Genomic DNA, 22,906 nt, shown 5'->3' on the forward strand with positions numbered 1-22,906 from the left:
AGCCTTGCAGACCAAGCTAGTCAGGCTTATAGGTCAATAGTTCATAGGTTCATAGTTTGGTACTAGCCTATTGGCCCTAGGGCCTATGCAAGCCTAGCCATAACAATTCCCTGGATATTTCTTCTCACAATATTTACTTCTCTGGGCCCCTGTCTAGAAGGGCGACTGACATGATCCCCGGGGTGAATTTCCTATCTCCCATCCAATCATCAATGTTCCTTTTGAAGAGGGCCAATGAGGTGCTCTGCCTAACATGTATGGGCAGTCTATTCCAGAGTATGGGGAGTCTCTGTGTCAGGAATCCATTCCTCCAGCATGTTTTGTTCATTGTGATGACAAGGTTTAGAACCTGGAGCGTGTGGCTCTGAGGGATTGGGATTTCTTTAAGTGGAGCATGTCCAACAGCTCAGGGCTTGACATGGCCTTGTATGTTAAGCAGAGATCGCCTCTGAGTAGATGATATGCCACAAAGTATAGCTGGAGTTTTTTTAGACGGTCAGCATATGGCATCTGCTTTAGGCCTGTGATTCTTTTAGTGAGGTATTTCTGTGGCCTTTCCAGCTGTTGCAGATGTCTTGTGAGGTACATACCAAACGGGGCATTATACTCTATAATGGCTCTAATGAGGGATGAGTACAGTGGGACAATGACGTCCTTTTTTCTGGATGAAAAGCCCTTAGTGATGAGGTATGCCACATAGAAGGATTTCCTGACTGCTGTGGCGATGTGGTTATCGAAAGTGAGACCACTCTCCACCTGCGTCCCTAAGTCTCTCATCACACTTTCGATGTTTAGCATCCTGCCACCTATGTGGCAATTCATGGGTACATGCTTTCTTCCAAAGGGGATAACTATACATTTCTTGGCATTAAGCTTGAGCCCATGGCTCTGGCACCAGGCATCTGTTTCTATAAGGCCTTTTTGTAGAATATCCACATCATTTCGGGATTCAATAATGGCTCCCAGTTTGCAGTCATCTGTAAACTTTGTTAGCCATAGTCCCTTAGTGTTGGCCTGTACTTCAGAGAAGTAGATGCCAAACAACAGTGGTCCCAGGACTGAACCTTGAGGTACTCCACTTGTCACTTGTCTGGAGCTGGATTTGGAGTCGGCTACTTTTACAGTCTGGGTTCTGTCAGTAAGCCACTTGGCAACCCATTGAGTATCCCTCACTGGTAAGATCAGACCATAAACTAATCTCACTGGATATTCACATCCCGACCCCACCCCCTGCCCAGAAAACCACAGTGAAAAACTTCTCTAAAGCAAATTTCACACTACTCAAAACTGAGGTGGAATCCTTCAAAGCCCCCGGTCCTGTGGAAAATACGGCCCAGACCGCAGAATCCTTTATAAACGCATTCTATGAACACCTTCAGGAATGCATGGATCATGCGATCCCAAATAAAACCAAGACCCAATCTTCCAAAGGCAGACGTCCTGTCTGGTGGACCCCAGCCATAAACAAACTATACAATAAAAGGAGGAAGCTACTAAATGATAGAGCAAAATCCCAAAAAGGGAAGGCATCACTGATCAGTATTAGCAAAAAACTACAGGCACTCATAAAATTGTCTAAGGCCAGCTTTGAGAGAAAAATTGCACAGGACACTAAGGATAATCACAAGGCTTTCTTTAGTTATGTTAGGAACCTGGGTGGTAATTCCCAGATATGCTCAGAATTAGTCCAAAATGACAAAAATACACTGAACCCACAGACATTGCCAACATCCTAGCTGACAGGTTCAGCACAAACTCCCCGCCCCACCAAAAGGGCAAATATCTATCCCAGCACAGTGCTGCCCCCCTGACATCTCAGATGCTCAGGTAAGAGCCGCCCTCTCCAAAGCAAAAAACACAGTATCAATGGGACCAGACGGTGTCCCGGGCTGCGTCCTACATGAACTCCAAGAAGAGCTACACCCAAACATAAAACTACTGTTCAATCTCAGCCTTACTACAGGATATGTGCCCAAAGAGTGGCGTACAGCAACAGTGGTCCCTCTCCATAAAGGTGGTGCCTCAACGGATCCTGGAAACTATCGCCCCATAAGCTTGACTAGCTTGGTCTGCAAAGCTATGGAAAGGATCATCATGGACCTCATAAATAAAGATATTGGGGACCTACAGACACTGGATCCTACCCAGTTCGGCTTTGTTAAGGGCAGATCCTGCCTCTTAAACCTGGTTGATTTCTTTGAAACAGTCACCAAGGCCATTGACGAGGGGAAGGTGGTCCACACAGCCTACCTGGACCTCACAAAAGCCTTCGATACAATACCCCACTCGGGCATTATAGATAAGCTCACCAGCTTAAATATAAACCCCTATGTCACTAGATGGATTGCAAACTGGCTCAAGGACAGAACCCACATGGTTAGAATTGCTGGAGCCATGTCAGACTCCAAACCAGTTACAAGTGGTGTCCCACAAGGCTCAGTCCTGGGACCTCTCTTGTTCGGTATATATTTCTCAGAGGTACAAGCCAACACGGAAGGACTGTGGCTGACCAAGTTCGCAGATGACTGCAAACTGGGCGCCATAATCGACTCTCCATCTGACACAAGCATCCTCCAAAAGGGCATCATAGAAACAGACAACTGGTGCCAGAGCAATGGCCTCAAGCTAAATGCCAAAAAGTGTATAGTCATCCCCTTTGGCAAAAACAAAGTGCCCACAAATTACCACATAGGTGGTAATCCATTAAGTACAGAAGAAGTAATTAGGGACCTGGGGACCCAAGTTGATAGCAATCTCTCATTTGACAACCACGTGGCCAAAGTGGTTAGAAAAACACTTTATATAGCCCACCTAATCATGAAGGGATTCACATCTAGATCAGGGGAGGTTATCGTGCCTCTTTACTCATCCCTCATCAGGCCCATAATTGAGTACAATGCCCCTTTTGGGATGTACCTTACCAGACACCTGCAGCAACTGGAAAGACCCCAAAAGTACCTCACCAAGAGGATCAAAGGGCTCAAACAGATGCTATATGCTGCCCGGTTAAAGAAACTCCAGCTCTACTCAGTGGCATACCGCCTGTTCAGAGGCGATCTGTGCCTGATGTATAAAGCCATGTCCAACCCGGAATTAATGGACATGCTGCACCTCAGAAAATCCAAATCCCATCGAGCTATGTGCTCGAGAGACTTGAACCTCAGCACTGAAATAAATAGGACATGCTGGAGGGACAGATTCATAACCCAGAGGCTCCCTTCACTCTGGAATAAAATCCCAGTCCAGGTTAGGCAGATTCCCTCATTGACTCTCTTCAAGAGGAATCTTGATGAGTGGATGGGAGATCGTAGGTTTACCCCGGGTATCACTTCTGTGTCACTGTTAGACAGAGGCACAGTATACTAACCTCGAAAAAGGGCATAGCAAAATAAATTTAAAATGGGCGGTGAAAGCCAAACACATTCTGGCTAGGCTTATAAATGCCCTAGGGCAGATAGCCTAGTATGAACCTATGAACCTATGAACCTATGAACCTATGTAGGGATTTATGCCCAGCTTAGTAAGTTTATCTATGATTCCAGAGTGGGGGATGGTGTCAAAGGCTTTGGCAAGGTCCAGATAGGCTGTGTGGACCACCTTACCCTCGTCCACAGCTCTGGAGACTGATTCAAAGAAGTCAATCAGATTCAGGAGACAAGAACAGCCCTTCACAAACCCAAACTGGGTGGGGTCCAGTGTTTGAAGGTTGCCAATGTCTTTGTTTATAAGTTCCATGATAATGCATTCCGTGTCCTTGCAGATCAGGCTTGTCAGACTGATGGGACGGTAGATCCCGGGATCCAAGGCCCATCGTCCCTTGTAGAGCAGGATAACTGTAGCTGTGCGCCACTCAGTGGGCATGAAGCCTGAGGTGAGGCTATGATTAAACATGACACTTAGGTGAGGTGCTAGTTCATTTTGTAGTTCATGTAGTACACAGCTTGGGATGTCATCTGGTCTCATGGATGCTGTATTCTTAGCTTTGGAGAGTGTGGTTTCTACCTGTGTGGCCGTAATTATCGGAATTTGGCAATCTTTTGGTATTGAGATGGGCCCTTTAGGGGGTGAGAGGGGGGTGAAGTTGGCACTAAATCGATCTGCCAGGATATTGGCAATATCCTTTGGATCAGTATATTTAATGCCATTCTGTTGTAGCTCAGAGCAGATCTGAGCATTGCCATTTAGATTCTTGACATAACTATAGAATGCCTCGTGGTTGTCTTTGGAATCTTTGGCAATTTTATTTTCATAACTAGCTTTTGAGGATTTTATGAGGGATCTCAGCTTCTTACAGTGGCTGGTGGTCTGTTGTGGCTCCACCTTTGTGGAGTGGAATAACTGTTGCTGTGTATCACTCTATGGGTATGTAGCCTGTGGAGAGGCTGAGTTTGAACAGTGTGTTTAGGTGAGGGGTTAATTTGTCTTTAAATCATGTAGGACGCAACCTGGGACACCGTCCGGTCCCATTGATGCTGTGTTTTTGGCTTTAGAGAGGGCTATTTTTACCTGAGTATCTGTGATTTCAGGGGCTCTACATTCTTCTGGTATGGTTATGGGCACTTTTGGGGGTGAGAGGGGGGGTGAAGTTTGCACTGAACCCGTCTGCCCGGATTTTGGCAATATCAGTTGGTTCAGTGTATTTTGTGCCATTCTGCACTAACTCCGAGCAGATCTGAGCATTGTCACTTAGATTCTTGACATAGCTAAAGAATGCCTTGTGGTTAACTTTGGAGTCCTTGGCAAGTTTTCTTTCAAAGCTCTCCTCGGACGATTTTATGAGGGATCGTAGTTTCTTGCTGATACTGATCAGGGATGTCTTCCCTTCTAGGGATTTTACTCTTTTCTGTACTAGTTTCCTCCTTCTATTGTATAGCTTGTTTATGGCAGGGGTCCACCAGACTGGTTTCCTTTTCTTGGAGGAGTGAGTCTTGGTTTTGCTTGGGATAGCATGATCCATGCATTTTTGTAGGTGCCCATAGAATGCATTAGGAAAGGATTTTGCAGCTTGGACAGTGTTATCCTTTAGCATGGGGGCTTTGAAGCTTTCCATCTCTGTCTTAAGTAATGTGACATTTTCTTTTGAAAAGTTTTTCACAGTGGTTTCCTTGTCCAGGGGTGGGGGCAGAATGTGGATATCCAAAGTGATTTGTTTATGGTCAGATCTAGCCAGCGAGGGGTTGACCTCTGGTGTGGAACACCGGTCGCCCATGTTGGTGATGACCAGGTCCAATATGTTGTCACCTCTGGTGGGAGTGTTGACCAGTTGTTCCAGGGCATTTGAGTTTATAAATTCTAAGAAATGTTGGGCAAGGGAGTTAGTACTTGAGTAGTTCTCCCAGTTAATTTCTGGGTAGTTGAAATCACCTAATATTAGGGTGTTTGGTAGGACCTTTATGTTACCCAGTGTTTCCAGAAATGCGGAATGGGGGTCCTGGGACATGGTGGATGATCTGTAGCAAGCTACAATATGAACTACAGTTTTTTCCATTGTTAGTTGCACGTGGATAATCTCTGAAGCATCCTGTTGTGCCACTAACCTGGAGGTGTGGGTATCCTTGATGAATATGGATACTCCCCTGCCTTTTGTATTTCAGTCCGGATTCTGTGGCCGAAATGTATGGTATGAGTTGTAGCCAGGTAGTGCTGGGGTGCTCTCTGTAGCCTTAAACCAGGTTTCTGTTACTGCACATATATCAATTTTCTCCGTACTGAGGAGTGCCTCGAGTGCGTGCATTTTGAGGTTTAGACTTCTGGCATTGAGTAGTACTACCCTCAGATTTATGTTACTTGTGCTATTTACGGCGGTGGGTTTGTCTTTTGAGCCTTGCCTAAAAAAGGCAATATGGGGGTGGCAAGAGCGTTGGCCAGTATTCGAAAGCCTAAGGGTGACAGGTGCAAGCCGTCTCTAGCGAAGCAGCGTGGCTTGTCGAGCATGTCTTCCCAGGAAGACAGACAATGGATCCCCTTTGAATGACACCAGAAACTTAGCCAATTGTTGAAATTGATAATTTTTTCTTTATACCATGGTATTATTCTTGGTGAGGGCAGGATGCTACTTAGGGTCAGGGTCATACCGGCCCGGGCTATGTGATCAGAGAGCTCTTCCATGTCTCTTTTCATGTAGTCCAGAGAGGTAAGGCTCAGGTCATTCACACCAACATGGACAATGACAGTGTCATACTTCTACTTGTTCTGGAGTGACCTGAGTGCTTGTGTTATGTGGCTGATCCTGGCACCTGGCAGGCAGCTAACAGTAATCTTCTGCTTGTCCAGCCTAGTGAGTGGGAAGTCAGTGTGCCTGACTATAGAGTCACCTATTACTAGTATGTTGGGTATGTTATTTTGCCTTGAGGGCTGTGATTGCGTGGCATACTGGTTTTGTGAAATGTGTGTGTTTCATGGTTTGTGTTGGGGGGTGGAGGTTGCTTGGATGTCTGCTTTGGAGGGCTCTGTTGCTTTTGCAGATTTTTATTTAGAGCCTCCGAGTATGTTTTCATGTATTTACGTATGTTTTTTACCAGTGCTGGTTTAATGGGTCTATGTGAGACTTTTGGTCTGATGCCAGTATTTCCCTAATCCTCTTGACTGTCTGATCCAGTCTTGGGTTGAGAGAGCTTAGCCTCCAGTTTGGCTGTATAATTGCATCTCTCGCATGTATTAGTGTTTGGTGGTAGGAGGAGAGGGTTGTCTGTGTACATGAGACAGTTGTTACATTGCCTCAAAATGCCCAGATTCACCAGTTGGACTGGAGAGTACACCTGAAACTTCCCTTTGGACATGCCTGGATAGGTACAGTAAGCTGTTTTACTGAATGGCTGGTAAGGTCGAATAGAGAGCCTTGTCCTTCTGTAGTGCTAGGGTTTATAAGCGCTTGCTATGAGTTTTGAGCAAGTGCCGGTCTGAGAAATGAATTGCTTAAGTGCTTAAGTTGAAAGTTTGTCTAGTTCCAAAAGAAAACTTAAAGAGGAGACTTTGTGGAGCCAGGCATAGTTATACCCTAGCTAACCAGCGCTGCCCGGCATGCAAAACCGGGCAAATGCATTTTTTATAGCAGGGAAATGAAAGAGATAGAAATTAGCCCAAAATGGCCAATAAACTACTACTTTTTGACCTGAAACCACTCTTCCAGGGACAGATAGGCTGCTCAAAGCTCCCTTCTCTGACAGGTGAACAGAGAAACTTCCTTCTATCCAAGTAAGGTATGGGCAAACACAGAGATCTGTAACACAGCCCTGAATTCAGCACTAACCTGAAAACTGGACTATACTAGCCTAGAAAGGTGGGAAACAAGTATATACATATATTTTTCAGAAAATAAAGCAGATACAATAAAAAAAACACTTTAAATGTGCATAAAACGATGCCTATTGTTATATATCTCAGTTCAGATTTGTAGTCAATGTCCCTAGTAATAAATTAGGAAGAAACACAAATGCAGTAAAAGCAGATGAATAAAGTGCAATTATATATATATATATATATATATATATATATATATATATATATATATATATATATATATATATATATATATATATATATATTAAACAATAGAATAGGAACAATCTGATTTAAACAAGTTACCCAATTAACCAGAAAAAACTCAAAACTGAGCCCTGTTCCAGCAGTCTTCAATCAGACAAGTTCTAACTGCACACTAGGGTACAGGGGAACCTTCTCCAAAAAAGATGGCCTGGGTCAGTGCTCAAGTTATACAAACAAAGCTAGATTCAGCAGGCCTGAATCTGGTCCTATGCTACAGCAACAAGGTGAACCATTTTCAAAAAGAAACAGTTTGAATAAGCAGGCACAATAAGCCTGTGACTAGAAATTCCCAGCTCAGAAGGGCAAAATCCAGCCTCTCTTCTACAAGAGTGCAGACCACAGACCTTCTTAATGTAGAATAACTGGCCTGAAGCCCAAGTGCTTAAACCAGAACTAATACACTTTTAGAATAGCAGACACTGAGCTTTCAATCAGCAATTCCCAGCTTAGAACTATGTAAGCTACCTGCCCTGCCACATCAGTGCAGACCACAAACCTTCTTAATGTAAAACAACTGGTATGAAGCCCAAGTGCTTAAATCAAAAGACTTAGAATAACAGTTACAATTTAATCAGACTACTACCAAGCAGCAATAAGTGCAGCAGAATGAATAAATTTGAGTACTTTTAAGAAGAGGCAAAAGCAAAATAAAGGAGGAGGAAACACAAATACAGTAAAAGCAGATGAATTATTTTTTTCTTTGTTAGTAAAGTGCAAGGAGAGATGAAGAAAGAGCCTAAGTTGGTTGGCCTTCTCAAATATCCTCTCTGTATTATGTAGAGTGAACACTAGACTCAGAATATGATCTCACTGTATTCAGTTAAGTGAGTAAATGAGATGGACTCAGGAGGAGTGTTCAAATCGAGACTTACAGGAGGGGCGGGCAATTCCAGAGCCACGAACACTAACACCTAAACAAGAACAGGGAGGGTAGGTGGGGACAAACAAGAAGAAGAATAAGTACAGTTGTACAGATTACAGAGATATTAAATCAAAATGCAGACAAAAAATGAGAATAAACACTTATCTTTTCTCAATATCACAGCTGGCAGTAGGTCAAGCTCTCTGCATCAGCCTGAGCAACAGGTATAGCATTGACAAGCATTCTTTAGTGACATACTTACATGGTGTATTCCTACTCCACACAGCATCATGTCTGGCAAAGGAAAGGCAGGAAAATGCAAGTCCTCCCAGGCAGAGAATGAAATCATGTTGTAGGCTCTCCATGTCCATGAACAATGGCTGGCCAGAATAATGCTGAATGCTGAGTCCTTCTGTGACTGTGTATGGTAGAATGCTGTGCATTTTGTCAGATATCAATGCTGGTAGTGGTAAGGACAATACTCTGAGCAGGTCAAATACAGGTCCACAGAAATTATTTCAGATGCACAAAATTATGCTGCCTGCCTTGCACAGAAGGTGATGACATTGGGAGGTGGGGTGAGAGTCAAGCCATCACTGAGTAGTTTCTTGCTACTCTGTGTGGGAAATCAGACTCACTGCTTTCCCACACTAGTGTGATCAGCCTTGGAATTCAGCTGCAACATGCTCCCAGAGTGTCCAGTATGGATGCCCTGGTTGCATTTTGGTATTGTATTGCTAATGCACACATTCTGATCTATATACTGGTGTTCATGGCAGCGAATTTGTATTTTTCCAGTTATTTATGTACATCAGAGCTGTAAGTATATGGGCATCTTATATGGTAAGGTTATCTTTTCCATTACTGCAACTATTCAATATGCCTATTATTTGTCTACTGGGAATAAAGCAGAGGTGATTGGTGATACTTTTGTTGTATCTTGTGATTTGCTTTCTTCACTGGTGATGTATTATGCGATATTCAATCCAATTCCAAAAATGATGGCAATGAGTCGCTGCATTGAATGGGACCACAGCGTTATTGCTGGATACAATGAGTGTGCAAACAAGATTCCCTAGAAGGTCAAGGACATGGCCCCTACACCTGAGGACAGGATGCAGGAAACACAGAGTTCAAATGATGGACACAGTGATACTGAAACAGGTAATTGGGGTAATGTGCCTCTCACTGGGGATCAGTCTTGAAGGGTGTGGGAATGACTATCTGGGTGTGTGTAACAGTGGCTGTAGATACCTTTAGTACCACCCATCATGGAACTATCCATCTCAATGTCTGTAACCCCTGAAATGTGCAGTGTATTGTAGAGGTTCAGGTGTGCCATAATTTGGTCTTTGCAGAGATGGTCCATGTACTGCAGGGTATACATGATGAGTTACGGGAGTGCACATCCCATATTTGTGACATTCTCAACATGTTCCATCACCTACTGGCACAACTATGGCCATCCCTGGTTATGGGATACATGTAGGCATATGTGATGTAGCAGAGGTATCTCTGCCATTAATGTAGGTGGCCAACATGGGTGTGGGAATCATGGATCACATTCATGCAGCAATACCGCTTCCACAGCAAAATTTTTGAGATGTTACAAATGGACTGGAAAGGGCATCCCTGAAGGCGTGGTGCTCATACCAGTTCCACTTCAGATAGTGAGGCTCATTTATGGTCACATGGTAGCCAAGACCTTGTTACCTCCTATGATACTCCTTGGACAGGCAGCACCCATGGATGGTGAAATGCAGGGATGACTGTATATCTTCTATGGATGCTATAGGCCTGTCTATAAGACCTAGTCACAGTAATGTAATAAGGGCTGGCTGTGTCACAGCATGCCAGCGCATAAAGCACTTCAGTCCCCATTTCAATATAGAGACACACACACACTTATACACACACATACACACACACACACACACACATACACACACACACACACACACACACACACACACACACACACACACACACACACACACACACACACACACACACATACATACATCCATACACACTCACACACACATACATACACACACACACATATACACACACACACACACACACACACACACACACACACACACACACACACACACATGAGCGCGCCCTTCCCACAGGATTTTACAACAGTCCCTTTCACTCATATCTAACATGTACACTGGACAGTGTTAATTTCAGTTTTAAATGCAATCACACATTACATTATGGAAAACACAAGAGACTCTTGTTCCCTTCCCCACCTGTGCAAATTATAATAATTTTGTCTTGCACTTTGTACATGTTACTTGCCTTGCCTATGTCTGAAGCACAGTATGGGCAGTCTATGCATGAGTGAGCACAGTCTGGTTCTGGGTATGCAAGCATCACATTTACTGCAGTTTATATGCTTTACTAAGGCCTAAAGCTATATGACAGCTGCTGCGTCTTCATCAGTGCCATGTTGTACCGTGCTTGTCTCTGCCTGGATCCATGCTACTCTTTTGCTTCTCCTGATGGAAAGAACAAAGTGCACTTTAAATCGTTTTAGAGTGCAGTCGTTCTTGTCACTGCATTTATACTGTTGGGTTCTTCATTCCTGACTATTTTAAGTTTACTTTGAATACTTCTGACTATTTGAATATTTTCTGCATTCTCAGCTTATATTACTTTTAAGCCAATTATTTACTGCATTGTCAGGTTTCTTCAGTAATTTAAAGTTAGAAGGGTTATGTTTGCACTCTAGTGTCTGTAACGAGTAGCTTGGTCTCATTCTGTGCTGAAAGGCACTGAGCAATCCTTGGACTATGCTTAATGTTATTGCCAGGGAGCTATTTTGCTTGTTTACTAGTTTTCAGAGCCTGTATAAAGGTGCTGCATTTGTGCAAGGCTTGATTGACCTCGCACAGTGATGGCTGGCCATATCCTGTATTGATTCAGGAGCTTAGAAATGAAATTTCCTTATAAAATTACCTCTACAATTTCCTCAGTAATTAGCTGCACAAAGAGTAACTAGATTGTATTCTGAGGAGCACCAACCAACAAGGTTAGTATGGTCTTGATTCTGACCAAATCTAGCTAGCTATAAACCCCTCTTGTATCATCCTGTGTAGATCACATAATATGGATCTGTAACCATGGATGTGCACTTTCTTATTATCTCTGCAGTCAGTTTGGTGGATATGGGCATCCTGAGGCAATGCAGCAATGTTTACTGACAACCACTTAATTCATATACAAGCTGATATGGTATGTGATAGAAATAGTTACCCATAGTCACTGGAGGAAATGCTCTCACATACATACACTTATAATACCATTTGATTGTCAGAAACACACCCACTACATATAGTATGGACCAGACACATCGACCCACATATGATGAAACTCCTATATAAGCCTCCCAGATGTTGCACGTGCAGTAAAAAACCACAGCAAACTCAAAAGTACTCTACCAAGACAACACCCACCACAGCACACAAGGCCACTTTTTATGGATTCACAACTTCTAAGCTAATAATGAAAATCATCATGCAACCTAATATTTTGGTCATAGGAGACTCCATTGTGAGACACAGAGATATCCCAAAGACCAGGCTGAGTAAAGAGAGAGCCATGGTCAATTGCATATCAGGTGCCAGGATCCACCAGATCATGCACACACTCTGATTGTTAGAACCAGAAGTACCAGTATGGCTCAAATATAGTCCATGAGGGTATAAACGACCTGAGACATATCACCCTGGACTACATGGCTCTGGTAAATCTTTCTCACATCCCAGGGCCCTCTATATGACAAAAAGTGAGTCATAAGATGAGCAAGTACAAAAACCGCAACAGAGATGTGAGGATATAGCTGTCCCCAGTGTTAAGGTAGAGGACTGACATCACTTCATTGGTATTTGTGAAAAAGGAAAAATAGAAACACTTAAATGTTACAATATTAAGCAACAGTAATAAACAGTCTGCTACTAGTGTTCATGTACAGCAATTCTGCTTTGTCCCAGCGTGGAGCTTTCAGGAGAGTTCTAAACTCCTAATTTGTCAGAAAATGTGTTAGTCCCTCCATTGTATTGCCTTCATTGGTCAGTTTGTAAATAAATACGAATTTACAGATAAATAGTAAGCAAAGGTCAAAAATAAAGCAGACTGGAAATATGAGCCATAGCACAAAAGTTTGAACAAATAAAAAGCAACTCAAATGACAAAGATCACCAATAGCTGTGGTAAACCTGCCTCCCATCCAGGAACCCTGTGTATCACAAAAAGTGAATCACAAGAAAACCAAGTACAAAAATAACAACAGAGATGCAAGGACATAGCTCCTCAGTGTTATGGTAGAGAACTGACTTCATGTCCTTATTTGTGAAAAATGAAAAATATAAACACTTAAATGTTAAAATATTAAGTAATAGTAATAAACACTCCAAAATTTCAGATGTTAATTCCTCTTCTATGAAGGTACTGAAGAAACAAACTCAAACAGGCTTAGTCATCAAAAAACACAGCTTTAATTTATAATTTTCAACATTATTCCACATAGGAATTTTGCTAAGTCTCTCTCCTCTGTGTATTTTCTAACCCTTAAAGCTTGTGTTAAGAAAAATGTATTCCCATTGTAAGTATTTCAGGTTTTCAGACTTTTTTTTCCAGTTGAAACATAGCAGTTTCCAGATTGCTGGTATTTCCATTTGTATCCACAAGTAAATTCTGGTTACCAGTCTTCTGTACAAGCATGGAGCCTTCAGGAGACTTCTAAATTAACTATTTGTCAGGGATGCATTAGTTCTTCTCTTGCATCGTTTTCATTGGTCATTTTTGTAAATAAATAAAAATTCACAGATAAACAGTAAGTAAAGGTCAGAAAACCACATGCTAAAAAAGCAGACCCTAAAGACTGTGCCCCCTCATACTCCCCACTAAATATTTATTGTAACTCTGAGACCACACAATCCCCAGGGAAAGGGCACAGTCCCCAAACACAGGATAGTGCAATCTCACTCAACTACTGACCATCTGTTTTGTTTACCAAAGTGTGCCTATTTAAACTTCAACTGACCACTTGCATGTGAACCATATATGTATGAATATATCTATCTATCTATCTATATATATATATATATATATATATATATATATATATATATATATATATACTTATGTGAATATATATATATATATATATATATATATATATATATTTATATATATACATATACATATATATATATAAAAGATGTACACAATCACATACAGATGTACACACATGCACACACATGTGTGTGTGTGTGTGTGTGTGTGTGTGTGTGTGTGTGTGTGTGTCTACAGAGCACTTCTTATTGTCTGTAAGCTTTTCCAGGTAACAAGGTCACAACAGAAATGTCACATAGACAAAGCATCAAAAATGCCATGGTACAACAGAACCTTCTTTCTGTAATACCTTTAGCCTCCTTCATCATTATTTGGGAAATATTGTACTGACTCTAATGTTATGATCATAAGCTTTTTTGAAAGTAGAGTGTTTTCACAAAATATCCATTCTATCCACTTGTGTTTTACTGATGAGTGCTTACAAAGGGAAAACATATCATGTCCACAGCAGATGACGTTTGGCTTTATAAGATTGAATGCCTTAAAAAGGACTTATAACAAGTAAATATCAGATGGCATTCAGAAGCCATATAGCTAGCACACTTGTATGTCCTTAAGAGGTCATTTCCTATGTTTATCCTGTTTAAAGTATTATGCAGTGTAGTTTCTGGTTTGCGAGGGTCTCTTTGATCTTCATATCTTGAAAAAATGTAAACCTGATGATGATAGGCTGAGGATTATAAAATTAAAAATTTTAAGAGTAAGGAGGAAAACATTTTGAATGGCAGCATGTTTTTCTGTCCATGCCAGGACTGACCACAAACACTAGCAATGGAGAGGAAAAATAGAGTATTAACTTCAGGAGTATCAGTGGTCTTACTAGCTACTTGTAGGGCAAGGATGGTGAAGAGTGTGTGTATAATAGGAAAGTTATTATAAGTTTAACAAAACAATCAATAGGATTCAGAATCATTTGCCCCATTATGGTAGGCAATTGTGTAAAGTGAGTGACCACATACTGGCTATGTGTAAATTCATAGACACTGACCACAATCAGGGATGGCTGTGTATCAAGGCTTTTTGCACTGTATGGTAATGGAGCTATACTGGTGTGATAATGAACAACATTATTAAAATGAACATTTCTGTGTATGAAAATGAGGGGTAAATATAGATCAAAGTAAACTGAAAATGTATAAAGTCCATGAAGTGAAGCACAACTGCTAGTGAGTCTGACTGTAGTGAAATCCCAGTACTAATGCAGAGGAGTACAGGAACTATGTAAGGGGTAGCCCTCACAACTATGACATCATAGACTAGCATCATATGGATAGAGACCCTGTACAGGACTTATTAAACATGTCTCTTCCACATTTATAGGCCTGTGAGAGTTGTGGTTTACCTATCATAGCGGATACTACAGTACTAAGGTATGTGTGGCTTTATGTATAGTAGCTACAGGGATGTTTTGGTGACTAACAATGGATGTATTGGGGGTATCCCTGGCATCTGCATCAACATTGCTCCATCATTTCTTCAATGTCATGTTGTAACATGTGAGGGAGCAAACACTCCTGCGCACATTGAAAGAGAGAACTAACACCATGTGAAATTATTATGATATAGCCTTTTTCCTTGTTGTGATGGGGCCAAAGACTATACCCACATTGAAATATAGGCCACATCTGAAGACCTGGGAAGAAGGTATGTAAACCATAAAAATTACCCCTCCATCAACTGCCAGGTGGTATGTAATGTGCAGGGTGGTATCTACAATGCTATGACTCCCACAGAGGGTGCATGCGTGACTTGTATAAATGATTGTGAAAGGTGACTTTCAATAGGAGAATAGTATTGCTGATGCCACATATGCCCAGGACCTCTGGTTGATGACACATATCAGAAATCTACATGACATAACAGACAACAGATACAACTATGTCTTATCACAAACCTGGGTCATCATGGCACATGTGTTCTGACTACTAATGGCACACTTTTACTGCAAGAGTATATCTGGTGGTAGCCTGCTGTATGACTCTAACACTTGTGCTAGGATATTCTCAGTATGTTCGATGTTAGACAGCAGAATGTTGAGGAAGAAGTTGCAGCAGGAAGGCAAGACAGTCTGTAATTACATCAGGCAGTAAAGGTTGAGTCTGATGACTTGTAAGTGGAGGAGTGAGCAGTGGGTTCTTAGGTTTCCCTTCAGTATGTCCTATTTATGTTGCAGACAAAGTTTAGGTCCCTAAAATTAGGAATTTTAATGCTATTTGCTTTGTATAAGTGCAACAGGTCCATTAGAACTGGAAAAGAAAATTATTTTTAGGCCAGGCATAGATCACCTCTCAGCATTCTATTGTAGAAATGGTGGTCTATGTAAGACATGATGTTTATGTCCTGTATTCTTTTTGTGAAGAACTTGAATGGTTGCTACAGTTGTTGCATATGCATGGTCAGGTGCATACCGAGTCAGGCCTTTTAGTCAGTGATTGATCTGATGAGTGCTAAGTACAGCGGAAGAGTGACATCCTTGGACTTAGATAGCATTGCATTGATTATAACTTGCAAAACATACAATTATTTCCTTACTATCATAGGTTCATAGGTTCATACTAGGCTATCTGCCCTAGGGCATTTATAAGCCTAGCCAAAATGTGTTTGGCTTTCACCACCCATTTTAAATTTATTTTGCTATGCCCTTTTTCGAGGTTAGTATACTGTGCCTCTGTCTAACAGTGACACAGAAGTGATACCCGGGGTAAACCTACGATCTCCCATCCACTCATCAAGATTCCTCTTGAAGAGAGTCAATGAGGGACTCTGCCTAACCTGGACTGGGATTTTATTCCAGAGTGAAGGGAGCCTCTGGGTTATGAATCTGTCCATCCAGCATGTCCTATTTATTTCAGTGCTGAGGTTCAAGTCTCTCGAGCGCGTAATACATATACTTACCTTTGCTGAGATGTGTGATGTGTGATGGGATTTGGATTTTCTGAGGTGCAGCATGTCCATTAATTCTGGGTTGGACATGGCTTTATACGTCAGGCACAGATTGCCTCTGAACAGGCGGTATGCCACTGAGTAGAGCTGGAGTTTCTTTAACCAGACAGCATATGGCATCTGTTTGAGCCCTTTGATCTTCTTGATGAGGTACTTTTGGGGTCTTTCCAGTTGCTGCAGGTGTCTGGTAAGGTACATCCCAAAAGGGGCATTGTACTCAATTATGGGCCTGATGAGGGATGAGTAAAGAGGCACGATGACCTACCCTGATCTAGATGTGAATCCCTTCATGATTAGGTGGGCTATATAAAATGTTTTTCTAACCACTTTGGCCACGTGGTTGTCAAATGAGAGATTGCAATCAACTTGGGTCATCAGGTCCCTAATTACTTCTTCTGTACTTAATGGATTACCACCTATGTGGTAATTTGTGGGCACTTTGTTTTTGCCAAAGGGGATGACTATACACTTTTTGGCATTTAGCTTGAGGCCATGGCTCTGGCACCAGCTGTCTGTTTCTATGAGGCCCTTTTGGAGGATGCTTGTGTCGGCTGGAGAGTCGATTATGCACCCAGTTTGCAGTCTTCTGTGAACTTGGTCAGCCACAGTCCTTCCGTGTTGGCCTGTACCTCCGAGAAATACATACCGAACAAGAGAGGTCCCAGGACTGAGCCTTGTGGGACACCACTTGTAACTGGTTTGGAGTCTGACATGGCTCCAGCAATTCTAACCATGTGGGTTCTGTCCTTGAGCCAGTTTGCAATCCATCTAGTGACATAGGGGTTTATATTTAAGCTGGTGAGCTTATCTATAATGCCCGAGTGGGGTACTGTATCGAAGGCTTTTGTGAGGTCCAGGTAGGCTGTGTGGACCACCTTCCCCTCGTCAATTGCCTTGGTGACTGTTTCAAAGAAATCAACCAGGTTTAAGAGGCAGGATCTGCCATTAACAAAGCCGAACTGGGTAGGATCCAGTGTCTGTAGGTCCCCAATATCTTTATTTATGAGGTCCATGATGATCCTTTCCATAGCTTTGCAGATCAAGCTAGTCAGGCTTATGAGGCGATAGTTTCCAGGATCCATTGAGGCACCACCTTTATGGAGAGGGACCACTGTTGCTGTACACCACTCTTTGGGCACATATCCTGTAGTAAGGCTAAGATTGAACAGTAGTTTTATGTTTGGGTTTAGCTCTTTTTGGAGTTCATGTAGGACGCAGCCCGGGACACTATGTGGTCCCATTGATGCTGTGTTTTTTGCTTTTGAGAGGGCGGCTCTTACCTGAGCATCTGAGATGTCAGGGGGGCAGCACTCTGCTGGGATAGATATTTGCCCTTTTGGTGGGGAGTGGGGGGGAGTTTGCGCTGAACCTGTCAGCTAGGATGTTGGCAATGTCTGTGGGTTCAGTGTATTTTTTGTCATTTTGGACTAATTCTGAGCATATCTGGGAATTACCACCCAGGTTCCTAACATAACTAAAGAAAGCCTTGTGATTATCCTTAGTGTCCTGTGCAATTTTTCTCTCGAAGCTGGCCTTAGACAATTTTATAAGTGCCCGTAGTTTTTGCTAATAATGATCAGTGATGCCTTCCCTTTTTGGGATTTTGCTCTATCATTTAGTAGCTTCCTCCTTCTATTGTATAGTTTGTTTATGGCTGGGGTCCACCAGACAGGACGTCTGCCTTTGGAGGATTGGGTCTTGGTTTTATATGGGATCGCATGATCCATGCGTTCCTGAAGGTGTTCATAGAATGCGTTTATAAAGGATTCTGCAGTCTGGGACGTATTTTCCACAGGCCAGGGGGCTTTGAAGGATTCCACCTCGGTTTTGAGGAGTGTGAAATTTGCTTTAGAGAAGTTTTTCACTGTGGTTTTCTGGGCAGGGGGTGGGGTCGGGATGTGAATATCCAGTGAGATTAGTTTATGGTCTGATCTTTCCAGTGAGGGATACACTTCTGGTCTGGAGCATAGAGTCCCCATGTTGGTGATGATCAGGTCCAGTATGTTTTCCTCTCTTGTGGGAGTGGTAACAAGTTGTTCCAAAGCATTTGAGTTTATAAATTCTATGAACCTTTGGGCTAGGGTGTTGGAGCTAGAGTAATGCTCCCAGTCTATGTTTGGGTAGTTGAAGTCGCCCAATATAATGGTGTTTGGAGAGACCTTCATATTTTCCAGTGTTCTCAGGAAGGCCGAGTGGGGTTCCTGGGTTTGGGAGGGTGGTCTGTAGCAGGCTATAAACTGGAAGGCAGTTTTACCCACTGTTAGATGCACATGGATAGTCTCGGATGCTTCGTGCTTTGCCACCAACCTGGAGGTGTGGGTATCTTTGATGAATATCGATACTCCCCCTCCTTTTGTGGTTCGGTCCAAGTTTTGGGGCCGAAAAGCATGGTATGAGGTATAACCTGGTAGTGCTGGGGTGCTCTCGGGAGCCCTGAACCAGGTTTCTGTTACTGCACAGATATCGATGTTCTCCATGGTAAGGAGAGTTTCGAGTGCGTGCATCTTGAGGTTTAGACTTCTGGCATTGAGTAGCATTACTCTTAGTTTCCTATCCCTTGTGATACCTATGGAGGTGGGTTTGTCTTTTGAGCCTTGCCTAAAAAAGGCACTATGGGGGTAGCAAGAGCCTTTGCCAATATCCAAAAGCCCAGGGGTGACAGGTGCAAGCCGTCCCTAGCGAAGCATTGTGGCTTGTCGAGCATATCATCCCAAGCTGACAGGCATTGGATCCCCTTTGAATGACACCAGCACTTAAGCCAATTGTTGAAATTGATCATCTTGTCTTCATACTGTGGCATCATTCTTGGTGAGGGTAAGATGCTACTCAAGGTCAGGGTCATACCGGCCTGGGCTACATGCTCAGAGAGTTCCTCTATGTCTCTTTTCATGTAGTCCAGTGGACCTCTTTGAGAAGGTCACCAAAGCAATGGACAAGGGCAAAAGAGTGCATACTATCCATCTTGACCTGGCCACAGCATTTGACACAATGCCCCACTCTGGCCAAAGATAATGGTCAATGGCAAGCTTACTATCTACTTGTATTTCCAAATCCCTGACCACTGGGTCTATTCTTAGGGGTGTATTATCAATGTGGTAGTTTTCAGTGTAGCCATCTTCCCAAAATATACTTTTATACATTTCTTGGCACTGAGTTTTAAACTGTGGCTCTGACACCAATTGTTGATATGTGTCAGGTCTTCATTCAGCATATTTGTGTCTTTGGGGGATTCTACCACTGTGCCTAATTTGCAGTCATTAGCAAACTTGGTCAGCGAGAGGTCTTTCATGTTGGGCTTGACTTCAGAGAAGTAGATGCCAAAAAGGAGCTGCACCTACACTGAGCCTTGACGGACTACACTAGTGAATGGCCTCTTTGTGGAGGTAGATTTCTCTGTCCTAACCTACAGAGTCCTATCTTTGGCCAGAGTGGGGCATTGTGTCAAATGCTTTGGCCAGGTCAAGATGGATAGTATGCACTGTTTGCTTTGATGACCTTTTCAAAGAGGTCCACTAGATTGAGTAGACATGACCTGCTACTGATGAAACTAAACAGGATTAGATCTTGTGTATGATATTTTCTTATGTCATTGTTTATCATTTCCATGGTTATTCTTTCCATTGCTTTGCATATGAGACTAGTCAGACTTATGGGTCTGTATCTACCTTGGTACATAAATGGCCTGCCTTGTGCAGAGGGATGACAGTTGCAGTCCTATATTTACTTGACACAAAGCCTGGCTGAAGGCTACAGTTAAATAGCAATTCTAGTGGTCTTCTCAGGTCATATTTCATGCTGTTAAAGAAGCATCTTGAGATATCATTATGACCCATTGATGCAATGTTCCTGGCCTTGGAAATTGCATCAAGGACCTATTCCTTTGTAATAGCTGAGGAGAGCTATGGATGACAGCATTTCTTGAGAAGTGTCTGGCGATGAGACGGAGTGGTAAAATTGAAGCTAAATTTGACATGTAGTAGATTTGCTATATCTTATGGTTCAGTATAGTTGGCTTTATTTAAATTAGTTCAAAACATTGTTGTGTATTGCCTTTTAAGGTTACGGACCTAACTGAAGAATGCCTTGGGAATGTCCTTGGCCTGAGAAGCTATTTTTTAACTCAAATTTTTGTTTGTTAACTTGATTATCCCCCCTGAGGTGCTTGTTGAGATTGATGAGGGAGTTTTTACCTTGTTGAATACTGCACTTCCTATTTTTTACCTGGATTTTCTTCTTTTTGTTATAAAAACTATTGATGTTAAAATTCAGCCAGAGTGGCTTATTTTTTGAGTTTGTCCTCTGCTTATTCTTGGTGGGTACAGCTGTCTCCATGCAACCACTAACATGACTGTGCAGTTTTTTTTTTTTTTTTTTTGTGAAGAATTTTCTGTAGTCAGCTTTGCTCTCAGGGTTTGGGGGGCATGACATTTTGTTAGGGAAACAATTAATAATAGAAATATTTCCTTAGAATAATTCCTAAAAGTTCCAGGGTCAGCTGGAGACCCAGGTTTTATTTCTATTTCAAAGGAGATTGCTTTATAGTCTGTCAGGACATTACACTGGGTGTTGTGGTGCAATGTTCTCCCATGTTTGTGAGGATCAGTTCAAGGATGTTAGCACCCCTTAGTGGGTGGGTAAGACTTGCTGGTTCAGGGTGTTTGTGTTTATAAAGTTCAGGAATCTCTGGGCTCACATGCCTGGAGTCATGTTTGATACCCAGTTTATAGTGGGGTAATTAAAGTCGCCCATGAATATGGTGCTTGGTTGAAGGGAATGTCTGCAGCATGTTTATGTACATGTTATAGGTTTCCTGGATCATAGAAGGGGACCTCTGGCTTGTGAGGATATTGTATAGGACTTTGCCTCAGTCTAGCACTGAGGTGTGCTTGTTTTAGTTGTGTTTGTTTTTTGAGGAGGGCTTCACTCTCAAGGTAAATTTCTTGGCATCCATGTTTTGAACACATAATAAGTGGGTTATCGTCAGTGACCTGATCATAATCCTCTTTCTCTCTCTCTCTAGATACACACACACACACACACACACACACACACACACACACACACACACACGCACACACGCACATACACACACACACATATATGTGAGTGTGTGTGTGTGTATGTTTCTGCAAGTGTGTGTGCCTGTGTGTGTGTGCCTGTGTGTGTGTGTGTGTGTGTGTGTGTGTGTGTGTGTGTGTGTGTGTGTGTGTGTATGTAAATGAGTGCTTGTGTGCATGAGAAAGTCCCACAAACTGACAATGGACCATGCTTTTCTTTCCCCATCCCTCAGACTTCATATAAATATCCACTCGGTTGTGTCTACCATGGATTGATTAAAATGTTATTTTTTTTCTTAAGTTTCATTATTTGCTGAATAAAAATGTATTGAATATTTATTTCTAGGACCTCTACAAAGTAGCAAACTTATTGCCAAGGTACATAGCATTAACACCCATAAAATAATGTGTGCATTGAAATAGCAAATCAGACAGTAAGTAATCACACCGTCTTAAAAATACAAATATTTTCCTGATTTAATGGATTTACTGATGACTTCTTATCATTTTACTACCAATTGTTTGGAAGAATAAATATTAACATAGCAAGTAAATCACTTCTATAGGTAATTTACTGGATTACTTAAGCAATAATTAAAATCCACATTTTGATATATGTATAAACTTTTTTTTATTATTATTTCACAAGAGTTTGCTATTTGCTATGATACATAAATTCATAAGTATTAAAAAAAGACTCACCTGTCAATAATGCCACACACATCATTTTGCAGGTCACTGAAGTTGCCAAGCAACCCTTGCTGAAGTAACATTAGATCTACTTCTTGGTGATCTACATAAAAAAGCCTCATGCACCCTTGGAAACTGACCACAGGATTCTGACAGATGGATTGACTATGGTTGACAGGACACCCTAAGAAATGATAAAGCAGACAAATATAAAAATACACCTAACAATTACAATTTTGAAAATCTTTTCTTTATAGTTTATGTTGCCAAGAGTAAACACAGATGTTTTCATAATGACTGTAAAATGTGTGGCATTATCACAATTATGATGAAATTAATTTGTTTCACTTTTCTTTAAGCTTTATGGTCAGATTATTACAAACATTTTACCTTTCTTACCAAAGTCCTTATCTGTGAACTTTTTCCAAATGCATCCCTTTAATTGTATGAGAAACTGAGAAAAAAAGTTCTGTTTTTCTTTTACCACAGAAATGAATTTCCTCAGTGCTATCTGCACTGGATTTAAAACTAAAAAGTATAATTTCCCTATTATTATTATTATTATTATTATTATTATTATTATTATTATTATCTAAAAATTGTCTTATCTTGGATAGTATGTTCACTCAAACTCATAACATGCATCATTGAACTCCAGTTA

General features: G+C 41.8%; 1 protein-coding gene across 1 annotated transcript in view; it reads right to left on the bottom strand.

Annotated features, from left to right (window-relative positions):
• The window catches only part of LOC122802342 (contactin-associated protein-like 5), a 2,566,556-nt gene that overhangs the window by 1,734,313 nt on the left and 809,337 nt on the right, over window positions 1–22,906 (bottom strand). The window contains exon 8 of the mRNA XM_044071980.1: window positions 22,258–22,429. Within this exon, the coding sequence (XP_043927915.1) occupies window positions 22,258–22,429 (172 nt within the window). The remainder of the gene's footprint in view (window positions 1–22,257; window positions 22,430–22,906) is intronic.

This window comes from Protopterus annectens, chromosome 5.part0, assembly GCF_019279795.1.
Source record: "Protopterus annectens isolate FY-2018-M chromosome 5.part0, PAN1.0, whole genome shotgun sequence".
NCBI classification, from domain to species: Eukaryota; Metazoa; Chordata; order Ceratodontiformes; family Protopteridae; genus Protopterus; species Protopterus annectens.